The sequence below is a fragment of the Alligator mississippiensis genome, chromosome 10 (assembly GCF_030867095.1).
Source record: "Alligator mississippiensis isolate rAllMis1 chromosome 10, rAllMis1, whole genome shotgun sequence".
NCBI classification, from domain to species: Eukaryota; Metazoa; Chordata; order Crocodylia; family Alligatoridae; genus Alligator; species Alligator mississippiensis.
This window is the reverse complement of record NC_081833.1, coordinates 32420617-32434655: the sequence shown is the minus strand read 5'-3', so window position 1 is coordinate 32434655 and position 14039 is coordinate 32420617. Positions and strand designations below refer to the sequence as shown.

At 46.6% G+C, this 14039-nt stretch overlaps 1 protein-coding gene across 4 annotated transcripts in view; it reads right to left on the bottom strand.

The window, feature by feature from the left end:
• The window catches only part of PLEKHG4 (pleckstrin homology and RhoGEF domain containing G4), a 185386-nt gene that overhangs the window by 103627 nt on the left and 67720 nt on the right, over positions 1–14039 (bottom strand). For all 4 annotated transcript variants that reach the window (XM_019490982.2, XM_019490984.2, XM_014595358.3 and 1 more), the window contains 3 exons: positions 11951–12074; positions 10262–10355; positions 2183–2269 (listed from right to left, as the gene is read on the bottom strand). In XM_019490982.2, coding sequence (XP_019346527.2) covers positions 2183–2269; positions 10262–10355; positions 11951–12074 — 305 coding nt within the window. The remainder of the gene's footprint in view (positions 1–2182; positions 2270–10261; positions 10356–11950; positions 12075–14039) is intronic.

Genomic DNA, 14039 nt, shown 5'->3' with positions numbered 1-14039 from the left:
GCATAAGATACCTCCCTGAAGAAAGGAGCACTGAAAAGTAGCCAGAAGGAGAGGAGGGTGTACCAAAGATAGCATCTCTCTGTTTGCTCTACCTTTGGGCAGGAATGTGCCCACACACAGGGAAGTTATCTGTGATCCAATCACAATATGAAGAGAAAAGGCAAATGCAATATTCAATCTTGGAATATTTCATTAACTACCTGTTCTATAGTTGAATGTGCAAGCAGTAAGAAATTGCAAGATTAGTTCTTGCAATTTCCAGTGTTAGTGGAAAAGTCATTTGAGACAGAAGTCTGAAAGCAGTCAGGAATTCTTCAGCACCAGTGTCATTTTTGCAGAGATGGAACAACTCTCTGCCTTATGAGGTCATTCACTGTGATGAGATTCATGCATTTTTTTTAGGTTTGGGGGACTGTAAAACTGCACTTACTTTCCCCAAATAATACCACTAGCTATGTCCTAACAGAGCAGCTGTACCCTGCTCCATCCTCAGCACCTTCTATATAGCTCAGGAGCTATTTGCCTGTGGCCACATCCACGTGAGCAGGGGTGTACCTTGTAGCAGCACAAATAGTAGCGGCACAAATTTGTGCCACTGCTATGTGCTGCAGTGCATGCCCCTGCCCGCATGCCTTGCAGCAGGACACATTGTCCAGCTGCTCCATGTGCTGCGCAGGGGTGGCACTGGCTGGGGCACAGAGTGACTCAGCAGGGGCTACCCATCCCCTACACTGAGGCACCCTGTGCCCAGGCCAGGGTGCCTTGATATGGGGAAGTAGGCAGCCCTCAAGCCCCCACGCTGAGGCACGTGGAGACAAGAGCAGCCAGCCCAAGGCTGCTTGCTCCCCTGTCTTGAGGCACACTGCGCTCCAGCCAGCCAGGGAACGGTTGGCTGGGGCTCAGGGTGCCTCAGCACGGGGACTCCACGGGATCGAACACAATGGGGCTCCATCCCTGTCTGAAGCCTCTAGGCACAATCACAGTTCAATTATAATTCTGGATACTGACTTGACCATTTCAGCTCTCATTGAATTCACAGTGCAGTTGAATGATCAGACTCAAAAGTGGTTGAGAAATGCATGAGTTAAGGTTTCAACAGCAATGTAACCCAGCCATACTGCACCTCTTGCAAGTTTGAGGATTTGCATTTTGCAACAATTAGTACATGTTAAGACACCTGTCTTATGCGTCCCTCCCTTGGAAGCTCTCATTTGAAGTCCTTACTCTAGCCAAACTCTCAGGAAAGCCTGTGGGTTGTCTGGATCCCTGTAAGGTTCCAATGATCATGGAAAGAGACTGCAGGCATGTCTACATTTGCAGTTAATGTGCATGAATAAAAACTCTAGAGCTTATTGTTGCACTCCTGCATTTGTGCAGGGGGCTAAACAAAATGACCCTTGAGGTATCCCTTCCAACCCTAGGATCTATGATTCTACTGCAAGGTGACATTGGCAAAGGAGGTGCCTTCTCAAGACAGAAAACAGCATCCCCACAGACCCTAAAGCCAACTGAGATAGTTATCTGCCAGGACTTCCAAGCCATGCAGCTAAGGATCTCCTCACAGCTGGGGCATTTTGAATGGATGAGGACAGTGAAGGAGACCCTACTCCCTGAAACTCCATTACAGACTATTCCCATTGAAAAGGGTGCAGCCTCAGTCCTCTTTCCTCCTTTTCTACATGAAGCCTGTTGTTGCCAAGGAAGGAGGACTCATTGGGACCTGCAAAAGATCAGGCAGTGTTTCTTATTTTTGCTGAGTAGAACACAGCTTTGGCACATTAGCAATTCAGCCTGAATAAGAACTCCAGGATTTAGACCCTTGTTAATGACAGGGCTTAGAAAGCACTTAGATCAGTGTGCACTGTGCAGGACTCCTCCCCCTGTCCATCCTCCTGGTGTTTCACAGTGATAGTGCTGATATTGTGACATGCTTATGGGGTATATGTGTAAGTGATGTGCTTGGCAATAAAGAAACGCTGTTCCTGAGATATGTTTGATTCGCATACATTGAACAGCCCCATAAATATCACACCTGAGAGACCACACCCAATAAATAAAGAGAAGGGATAGGAAGATTTCAAGTGAGAATAAACTTCCATAAGTGCACAGAGTACTCATTGTTCAGGGAGCTAACAAGGTATCAGGCGCTCTCTGGCAATTCCTGAATGAATGGTTCCATTACCTGGGCAGCTGTTGGCTTCTCCATCCGAAAAGTGAGATCTCTTTCAACAAGCAGCAGAACTCCATGAATACAATGAGGGACCATGTCCTGCAACAGAGAACAGAGCACAAATCCCTTACCGGCCAAGTTCATTGCTTAGGAAAATGGAGCATTTTATGGAAGTACAAGAATCTGCAGTGTTCATCAAAGACATTTGTGAGTTGGAGGGCACAATCACCACATGAGGAGCAGGCAATTGCATACAGAAGTCATAATATGCCCTAAAACTAACTTGATTTCACTTAGTTATGCAGTTACTTCAGGAAGCACAGTGCGGAGTTGAAGCTGAGTTATCTAACTGCACTAAGAAAGCCACCTTTCATGTACAGGGTGAGTTTTAAAATGCCAGAGGAAAAATGCAAGGCAATTATTACTTAGGGTAATATCTTTTACTGGACCAACTGTGTAGTTGTGATAGAATTAGACAAACTTTTGAATGCAAGACGTTCTTCAGGTCACCCTAAGAAACCCTTGGCTCTTGCATAATTTCTGGACCATCACAGCTACAATGTTACTTGTGCCATTCAAAATGCCTTTGAGTGCCACACTCTGGCACCCGTACTGGGGGTTATCTATCCCTCTAGGACCCTTAGGCAGCCTCCCTTTCAATACAATAAATGCACCAAGGCATGGTAGGCAAGAAGGAGAGGGTACCCTAGAGACAAAGCAGGGCACAGATTACAGGGCCACTGGGGGTATCCATTACACCAGAATACCAGAAACAAAATTACAGGCAACAAATCCTTTCTATATCACTTGAGTTTCACCAAAGTCATTATCAATGCATTTGAAAATACATTTTGATAAGAGGACACTGTGACCGTGCTCTCCTATTGCTGCTTAAGGACATGACCTCCAAGATCATCAGCAGCAAAGGTAAATGCACAAAGCAAAACATTGGAGGGGACAAGGCAACCATGTGAGGGGTAAGTGCACAAGGCAACCATACGAGGGGAAAATGACCTCTAGGCTAAGCAAGGATCTGAAGCTTTCTTTCTGTGCTCTTGTGTTTCCATGCCATAGAGTGAGTGTAATCAGTGCTAACCCAAGAAGACCTAGCTGTAAGAACACAGATGTCACTGGGAAAAGTGGAACTGAGGCAAGAGTAGCTGCCCTAGTGGTCTGGCGTTTTAGAGGTAGCTTCCCTTACTGACGCATGGACTAGCTTTGCTAAGTCTGAAAACTTGGAAGCCAGTACATCTCTGAATCTGAAATATTTTCCTCCACGTCAATCATTCTCATTTGATCACTAATATGAGCAAAAGGTCAGAATACATCTAAATTAGGCAGATACTAGAGATTATCCTGTAGGAATTGGGGGCTGAGAGAAATCAAGTGAGAGAGAGAGACACACATACACACACACAGAGTGTGCACGATCACAGTTGTAAAGTTGACCCTGAAGTGGCCTGTTATGTCTGTTGGAAAGTGCTGGTAGCAGGAGACTAATTACTGTTTCCAGTTTGTGACACTGCACATTTCTATGTAATTAGGTCCCTTCTGCCACATCCCTTTTCTTTTTACCTGACTGAAGAGATAGATGCAAGAATCATGACACCACAATCATTTCTGAGACCAGTCAGTGATTGTATACCAATGGAATTACAACTACAGCAAGTCAGAAAATGATCTTTCCCATGGATGTTTTTAATTTTTTGTTGAAAAAGCAAATGTGGAAGATATCTGCATTGATAAAGTGTTTGGTTTTCCAAAAAATAAAAGAATATTTCCAAGGAAACTAGATATGTTCTGCAAAATCTTTTTAATCCAATGTCCAGGTCTCAGTTGAATACAACAATAAGTTAACTGCAATTTTGTCCAGGACTGATCCTGACTGACAGGGTGAGTTAGGCAGAAGGAAGGACTACCTTGTCAGAGGTCTGAAAAAGGGCAGAATCACAAGAGATAGGTGTGAAAAGATTGAGAGTACATACCCGGAGAAGATCCCTGGCCAGAGGAGCCCATACAGCCACAGCAGCACAGCCACGCTATGGAGGGACCTCCCAGTTCATCCCGGCATAGCCTTATCAGTTCGCAGAGTGAATTGGATTGGGCTAATTAAGCCACCAGGGATTATTTCCGGCTCCAGGTGCCAGGACAAAGAGGAAAGGTAGACGAAAGAGACGGGGCAGGCAGAGAGGGTAGATGCCCTCTGCTGCCCAGGACTGAAGTCCCCAGGAATGGGGCAATAGACCTACAAGGTCTTCAGAGGTCAGAGGAGCTCAGAGAAAAAAGAAAGAAAGCAGTTCCCCATTAGCTGGTCACCATGGGTGGTCCAGTGAGTGGCGGGGCACTAATTACTGAGGGGAAAAAACAAAACACTTGATCACAGCTTCAGTGATCAAGTGCCCATACGTTGAAGACAAGAAGGAGAGAGGCAGCACCAGAGGCTCCTGCAGTGAGAGGAAGGTTGCTGAGCAGACGCCAGGGTTTCATTTTTTTCTTTTCCTTTGCAAAGAGGTTTTTTTTGCACCTGGTCTGGCACTTGCTAGTCAGCTCTGGGTCAGGGAGTCATCACCCCTCCCCAATTAATCAAGTCATCAAAGTTGTGGGAGGCGAGATAACTGAGAGGAAAACCAATCCAATTGTACTGACTGGCATCGACCTTGTGGAAAAGAAAAACCAGTAAATGTCAACGGGATGCAAAGGCCCACATCTGTACACAGTGATATCTCGACAGCAGGAGACAGGCCCAGGCCTCAGTAGCAGGGGGCATGCTGATTTTATGAATAAAAGTTCATAAAGTCCCCAGGTAAACCTGATGCTCTTAAAAGGTATATATTTCTCCATACTAAAACACGAGCTTCAGAAAGCCACTATCCAGTTTCCTGGCTGAACTGGCTAACAAAAATCATGACAACCAAGAAATCTTAAATAAGGGACAAGGGGAGACAAAAAGTGCAACCCATGGCAGCCCTCAGCTCCCATATGAAGGTAGCAGGTCCCATAATGTTCAACATCTACCTGAAACAAATACCATATTTTCAGCATATAAACTCTGCTTTTCCTGAAAAAAGCAGTCTATAATTAAAACATGTTCTATACATGGTAGCTATGAAAAAAAACCCCTTGTAATAGATTTTGATTGACTTTTATTTGAAAACTTTTCCCCACAAGTTTATCCAATTTGAGGGAGTGGATGGTACACCTGAAAATACAGTATTATTCACAAAGGTAAAATAATGCTTTTATTTTGAAACTTCTAGTTTTTGATGTGGAACCCTGGTCTGATTGTATTTGAGAATACTGTAGTAAGCTGCACCTTGTGTCCATTTTCTCTCTCCCACGAAGGGCACGGCCTGTATAAGACGTTGTCTGCTGTTTCTTTTCCACTCAGACACCTCCTCACCTCTGTTCTCATGCTGACACACCAGCCCAGCAGGACTATGAGTTTGTCTTGCCAAGTCACAATCTAACCAGATTCTTTCCCTGTAAAAACAGGCAGAGAACCCCGCAGGTATTTGCTCACTACTGCACTCCAAAATGAATGTCCCACTGTACACTGGCCCAGCCCAGCTACTCAATGACCAAAATGCTTATCTGGTACCAGTGCAAAGAAATCATGGAAGACACCTGGTCTCCCACCACTCACTGATAAAGAAAGCTGTTTGGCCCAGCTGTCTAGCAACCATAACAGTACACAACTTGTATTGAAAAGAGGGAATTCAGGTAGTCAAGGAAGCACAAGGATCAACATGGTAGGCACAACAGCTAGAACAGGTACTCCAAAGGGGTATGAGGTGGCACCCAGGTCGGTGCTTTGACTTCCTTAGTTGCATGCACTCCAAACAGTATATTCAATGAGCTGTCTGCTCCTTGAGTAAATATTGTTGAGAAAAGGCATGAACGGGCTTGTAAGTGCACACCGGTCAGTCTGGTCAGTTGGGGACACACTAAAATGGCAAGATTTGTTCTTCTCTAGCAACAGGGTAAAGTGTAATCTTTCAAAATATACTAATGGAAATATGTGATTCTCTTATGGAAATATGATCCTCATATAAAAAAGTAAGCTGCTGGAAGCTACTGTATTACTGATAGTTCATTATTCTTTATCTACAAAAACATCAGCATTACAATGAAGTGTCTTCTCCTTGATCACAAATTCCTTATCCTCCTGTTCTGCCCCTTTACACATGTGTCATTAGAAACACTAAGGAATGTGGGAAGTTTGACTGGAAAAGACCCAGGCTCAGAGGCTGGATGCATACAGAACTCAGTTTTTATTTCTCAACAGATTGAGAATTATGTGACTCAGGAAATTCAATTTGTATTGTGTCTGAGGAATCACTTCCTGTATTTCTCTCAGCTCAGCCTAACTGGAAGGGAACACAAGTAATCATTTCAACATGGGACACGCAGATGCTCATTTCAATTATTCCTTGAATGACTCTGGTCTTTTATTCTTTTATCTGCATTATCAACACCAGCAGATATTCCATGAAATAGGGTGAACAGGCAGGGGAAAGGTGGATGGTGGTTTTCCTCTGGCTGGAACCCCCCTCTCTGCCTACCCCACAAATGCATAATAATCCATAATATGAAAAGCAGTGAGATTTGAATACCAAAATAGAGTCTTGGATTAGTCATGCAACGGACGAATGCAAAAAACCAAAACATCCCTAAGTCTTTCTGAGAATTTACTATGGTGGTTGACATCAAGGCAGGTCCAGCAGCTGCCAGCATCTATAGTCCAATAAAAGTAAGCTGTCCAAAGCAGGACTAGAAAATGGGGTGTTCTCGCTAGTCACCGCTACAGCCAGTGGAACTGCACCAGTGCTGTCAAGACTAGGAAAGCTGTCCCCACGCTAACTAACACAAGGATTGCTACAGTCTTTGCTACAAAAAAGAATCCTACCTGCCTGTGACCAAATGTCAAGCAGCTTCTACCCGAATTGCCACACACACAAGCAAACTTGTTCCTTGTCCCTGAGCACACCCGTTCTACACAAAGCGGGTGCTTCTACTACAGGAGCGGCTCTGTTCCTTTTTGCCCCATGCCCCCTCATCAACTCTTAGGGCTGGCTAGGGTGGGTAGTGAGACAACACCCAGCAGCAGTAGCTCTTCACTACCCCACAACTGAGGGTTGGAGAAGGGACCAACAGCAAGGGCTTCTCTGAGGGGAAAGAGATTGATATCTTGCACCAGGTCCCCAGCTGGCTCCGAGATGGAGCTGAGCTCCAGCCCACAGTGCCCAGAGGGGAAACGGAGACAGAAGCCAACTGAGGGTGCCAAGGGAGGATGATGTCCCTCAGTACAAGTCTGTCCTTCCTGAGGCAGGGAACCAATCAAAGGGACATTTCTCAACAGATTGACAGGTTTTCCTTACAAATGTATATATCTTACAGATATAGAAAACCTACAGTCTCTACGAAAGCTGGTGAGATTGGCAGGACTGAAAATCACAGACAGAAATAACAGTTGGGGTTAGGTTGCTGTTACTGTTAGTGGGTGGTTCACACTCATGGTCCAGGATGTAGGGCATTACTGATCGACTTCCATGAAGCCTATCATTTGAAGCACATGCAAGTAATGTACTATGCACATGATCCCTCCAGCACTCTAAAGCCCCACTGATCTGGGACCAAGGAGAGACACTGTAAAATGAAAGGCGCGTTTGCCATAATTTAATCCCAGCTCTCTGATTTGGTAATGCAAAACACAAGCAACAGGCATGAGATGGCTCTCACCAAGGAGCACAGGTTTCACTAAAATCTGCTCCCATAATAATTCTAGGTCTCTGACTGAATGAATACCAAGAGGTCAAGTGGCAGTATAAAGACACCTGCTTAAAATAATTAGCTGCAGTTACAGCTCATTATCTTACTTAGATTTCCAACAGTAGGGGACGAAAAATAAATTGTGATCAGCATCAACACAATATACTTGGTTCCCAGTTGACTGACAGAAAAGCCTTTGACCTGCAGCAATCTAGAGTTACAGCATGTCTGGTTACAATCATTCACCCTAAAGCCAGATCATTCACCTCCACAGGCTCCTCCCAATGGTGCTGACCTGCACTTTTCCACCATCCATACCCCAAGTAGCCAACAAAGCACAGGTCTCTCTCCTTCATTTCTGTTTCTTCCTGGTAGAAGACATTCCACTGGGTATTTTACACAGCTGTTGAAAACACAGTTCTCCTTGCCAACAAGGACACTTGCTAGAAGCATGGCTGAGGTCTCTCAGCAGAGTTCCACAGACTGTACTTATGGATTTGTAGGCAGGGCTGCCACCCGTTGGGGATATGAATGCAACCTGTTCAGTTCTTTTTTCCCCAAATGTAGGCCTCTAGCTCTGCCTTCTGACATGGATGTATAGAGAGGGAGTCCTCTAGAGACTGAACAAGGAGGAGTGACTTGGTTCTCAACCAAAGGCGGAAGGAGAAAATATTATTTGGGGAGCTGAGTAAAAAACATAAAAAATACTGCTAAACAGACACACAGACACAGACAACGCCCAGCAGGTAAGTCTGTGAAGCAGAAGGAGTGTGTGGGGAGGCAGATCGAGGACCCCACGGTGAAGGAGGGAGTGGGGCAGGGGCTAGGGTGAATGGAGCCCCAAGGCCAGTGTGGGTCATCCAGGGGTGCGGAGGGGAGGGATTCCCTCTACTGCGTGCACCCCAGGGGAGGTATGGGGGGGGGCATGTAACCCCCAGATTTGTGCATGTGGTATCACAGAGGCAGGCTGCAGCTGCAGGCTGGGCTCTGTGCCTCGCTGCAATTGCCCTGGGAGCTGCATGTCACGCCATGTGCCTCCCACTGCTGGGCAGGCAGGAGACACAGTGTAGGCACAGCCAGCACATGGAAGGTACATGGCGTCGCATGTGGCTCCCAGGCAATGGCAGCAGGACACCACAGGTGGAGAAAGGCCAGGGCTAATGGGGCTTAGCCCTGCCCCCAACAAGGAGCAGTGGTGGCAGGGCAGAGGGCCTCACAGCAACCTGGGTGTGGGCTCCAAGCTACTGCAGCCAGGGTGGGGGGGTGCACATGGACACAGACGGGCAGCTGGAACCTGTAGCAGCTTGGCTGCATGTGGAGCACTGCCCAGCACAGCAGGTAAGTCTGCTGTGGGGAAAGGGCATGGGGGGCCCAGATTGAGGGCACCACGGTGAGGGAGGGAGTGGGGCAGGGGCTGGGATGAATGGGGCCCCAGGGCCAGGGCGGGTCATGAGATACTCAAAGCCCAGAAGGCTTGTCCAAGAGTGCAGGGGGAACTCACTGCTGCACGCACCCCGGCGGAGGCCCAGGGGGAGCATGGCCCCTGGATCTGTGCACAGGGCGGAGGTAGGCTGTCGCTGCAGACTGGGCTCTGCACCCTGCTGCTGCTGCCCAGTAAGGACATGATGCCATGTAGCTCCCTCCCACATGAGCTCAGCCACCCCCACCCCCCAACAATATTTTCTCCTTCTGCCTATGCAGGGTGCAGAATCCAGCCCGCAGCAGCAACCCACATCTGCAACACTGTGCACAAATCTATGGAGCACGTGCCCCCTGTGCCTCCTCGAAGGGTGTGCAGTGGCAGAAGTCCCCCCCTGCCACAATCCCTGGATGAGCCACATGCAACTCTGACCGTCCCATGAACTGTCCCAGCTCCAGGGCCCCATTTGCCCCAGCTCCTGCCCCTGCCCCGCTCCCTCCTTCACTATGGGTGCCTTGATCTGCGCCCCCATCCCCCTTCCCCTTTACAGATTTACCTGCTAGGTACTGTGCTCCTGGCCGCCTCTGCAGGCTGCGGCTGCATATTTGTCTGTGTGCCCCCTGCCCTGCAGCCGCCTGGAGCCCACAGCCAGGTTGCCCTATGATCCTCTGTGCTGTCACCACTGACCTGAATTTAGGGGTGCTAAGCCCCGTGAGCCCTGGCCTTCCACTGCCTATGCTCTCAACAGCAGCCTAAATCCAGATGGCAGGTGTGGCTTTCAGTGCAGCTAGAGGCCAGAAAACTATATCCAGTTCAAGACAGCGTAGGGCCAAATGGTCTACCCACATTTCACTGTAATGCTGCTTCTACTGGAAACACCATGTAATAAGCTGTGGACTCACCTGCAGTATGTTGAAAGCCTTAAAAAGGGCAGGAACAGGTGAACAACGACGAGCATCAACCAGTATGGTCAGACCCAAAGCTTGGCACCCTGGTCTGTAAGGAAAAGAGCAGAACCAGATACTTTGTCATTACCAAAGTAAAGCACTATCCACTAAAGCAGACGAAACTGAGCTGTACAGTAGTGTACTGTACATATATTATTCTAAAAGGGGAAGCAAGTAACTGTTCTCTTATACCTACACTACACCATTTTGCAGACAGAACTCTTGTTGTTCCAGAAAAATTGTGTGTGCCCAAAACCAAAGTTTTTATGAAGTAGAGCAACTTGATCGCTTCAAGTCAAAGTAAGGATTCGGCTGCCACCAGAATCTGGCTCAGAGCTTCCAGAGGCAGCATGGATGTAGGTATGCACAAGTGGCTTGGTGACACCAGCTGATGTCTACCATCAGGACTTCTGTTGGCAAAACCAAAAAAGGACAGCCAAGGCCACATCCTCAATATTTTTTCTCTGAAATCCTTTCTTTGATCTTTGTTCTCTTATTATTTGCTGCTAACTAAGCTCATGCTTCCCTACCCTTACTGCAATGCTCATTGTGTTGCCCCACTCTAAAGCAGCAAATCCCTCATGCTACACAGACTATCACACGAATGCTGATTCCCTCTCCTAGCGCTACCTAGGATGGCAGAAAGTGAGGGGAGAAGCCACAGTGAAAGCCAAACAGTGTGACAGAGAGGCAACTTCACATATACTAAGACAGGTCTGTGTGACCTTAGCAGCAGTCTTCTGTATCTGCATGGAGTATGGGTTATCAGAAAGGCTGCCTCTCAGAAGCATCTCACAGAGCTACTGCATAACTGTCTCCTTGCAGGGCTATCTCAGTATCCCCCCCATCACAGTTCGTAAGCCCCCTTTGTGAGCTAGTAAGGCATACTGTGTAATGGTCTAGGTTTATGGCCATAGGTTTCAACTCCACAGGCACTCTGGGGTTCAAACACCTACTGAAAAAAATTACTGGGTGCTCAGCACCCACAAGCTACAGCCATGGCTACTTGCAGATGTTAAACAAAACAAAACTGTGCTTTACTAGAAGAAGCAGTGCATTATTTCAACCCAGCTCTGCAGTATCTGTAAAGATTGGGCACTTCAACAGGGCTTTTTTGTGTTTTTAGCTAAAACTGATTGAATCAGCTATTAGATAAAAGTGCCAAAAAGCCCCACTAAAGCAGCCAATCTTTACAGATGCTGCAGAGCTGGGTTGAAGTAATGTGTTGCTTCTTCCGGGCATGCATGGGGCTAGGCACAGGAATACACTGAGTTTAAATTAAAGCACCATTTTCATTTTGTTTGTTTTTTACGTGTGCAAGCACCCACCAGCAAAAACCAAAGTTGGCACCTATGTTTATGGCAACACCTGAAAATGTCCAGTAATACAGACATTATTCTCCTGCTTAGCATGCCCACATGGCACTCTGCAGATCCAAAGTGCTTTGTGAGCACTGGCTAATTCACCCTTGCAGCAAATCTTTAGTGATTTGGTTCTAAGACTATTCTGAGCCATCACCTCAGTCTGTCAAACAAGTTCATTACCATTCAGCCTCCCAGGTCTCACACTTCAGGCAGGTCCAAGGAAAGATTGGAGCTATTCACCCTGCCCAACCACCTGACCTGGCCCAACAGTTCCACCAACCTTGGGATGCTGTGTAAGTACAGGAGGAGGCGCACCAGCTCACTGGTGTTGCAGTGAGGGTTTAACCAAATCGTGTTTCTCATTGTGATGATGGCCACAGCGTGTCCACTTTTGTCTCTAGTGCCTAAAAACAAAAGATTATTTTAATGTACACACTAGCTGGAGCTTCTGAGCATCACTCAAAAAAAAACACCCCCAAGGCAGCCCATCCCAGCCACAGCCCTCCATGGGTTTCCCTAGCAAATAATGGCATTGCTGTTGGGCTGCACAGGAACATCCCAGTGCCCACCCCTCCAGAGAAGAGCATGACACCTTTGCGACACTCCCAAGGCCCAGCACTGGGAGACACAAGCCAGACACCTAAGCCCTACCCTCCTAGAAGCCACAGTGCTGCTACTGGCCACTACTGATATCTTTCATACCAAATTCATTCTTAAAAGCAAGACATGGGGCCCACATTCAGTTGAACACAAAGCATTAAAGTTCAGGTTAGAACTCTTAAAGCCCAAGCAGGATAAGCACCTTACCAGCTGATTGCTGTCAGCTGGAAGGAATTCAAGCAGGTTTTCAGAACAGTGCCTAACCAAATGCAGCTCTAGTGCTCTAGGCTGAAGGAAGAAAGCTGGTGTAGCAGCACACAAAGCAGGCAGCTCCTGTTCAAGGACATAGCCCTAGAATGGAAATCCTCAGCTTTTGCTCCAGGACTGCACAAGATGAAAGCCCCCAAAATATCATATTTAACTCAGCCTCAGGCAGGCCGGTGAACAAGGAGGCCTAGCTTACTGCTGGCCTTGCAGGAGATTCCATGCCCATCTGTGGAGAACACAGAGAGTTTAAGATGTAGATGGCACAGTATTCACAATGTACCAGATCACTGCCCTTAGAATAACCTGAACTCCCCAGAAGCAACCTGTCTGGGACAGATGAAACCGCTTCACTTTAGCCAGACAGTTCTGATGCAGGCAACCAGGAAATCAATGCTGAAAGGCAGCCCACCCTTGCTCCCAAGACAGAGATTCCAATGGTGCAAGATAAAAGATGGATTTTAACAGGTTGTCCCAGCTGTGATTTATTTATTCAAGGAGCTCTTTCAGCCAAATGATATTGCTAGTGTTACACTTTAATAATCCTTCTTAGCCTCTGAATTACGGAACACTGAGAAAAATTATATGAAGGACCCCAAATGGACACTGCTTGAACATCATCCAATCCGAAAGGCAGGTGCAAGGGCAATTTAACAAAGCGTTTGGAAGTTTCCACTCAGAAATCCATACTTAGACTCTTCTATTCAACAACCTAGAGCAGGATCCAGACACAAAGCAGAAGGAAGCAATCACCTCTGTTAAATCACATGGTCTCACTATTCTCCAATGATCACTTACCTGTATACACAGGGAAACACGTCTAATGCATTGCAAGAAATTCATTAGCAGTGATGCCATTTCCAGTTATAACAATGGTATGAAATGATTAAAAAACCAAATCACAAAAAGTCTAACAGGAGCAGACCCCTAATGAAAAATAAAGTGAAACATTCCTATCTCCTACTTATTCTACTGCTGCCCAACAAAGTAACTGTCCTGTGCTACTCAGCTGCTCTCTCCCTGAAAAGAACATAAATGCCATAAAACAGAAAAGAACATGAATGCCATCATTGTTATTTACCCTTTCCAATGGAACTGTGGAGGTTCCTAGCATCTCATTGGGCATGTGTGCATGTATAGGTCTCCTAGCTCACACTCCATCTAATATTATGTTGAGCACTTTCAATTCCTGGGGCTGGTTTGGGTTATTTTAATCCATTCAATATCACTTTTCCAAGGAAAGCTACCTCTCCCTCAGACTGAGATTCCCTTCAGAGCTGCAGAAATGGCATCCCCACCAAATAGCAACCTCCATCACAAGTTATTTTTCTGTATTGTCAGCAGTTCCCAAATTATGGTCCATGGAGCACCAGAGGTCCATGAGGCCTTGGTAAGTGGTCTGCAGCTGGTCTGTAGGTTATACTATGCCCCATGCACTTTTACAGCAGTTTCAATTAGATGTTTGATGGTAAAGATACACAATGATTCTTGAGAAATTTGCAGGG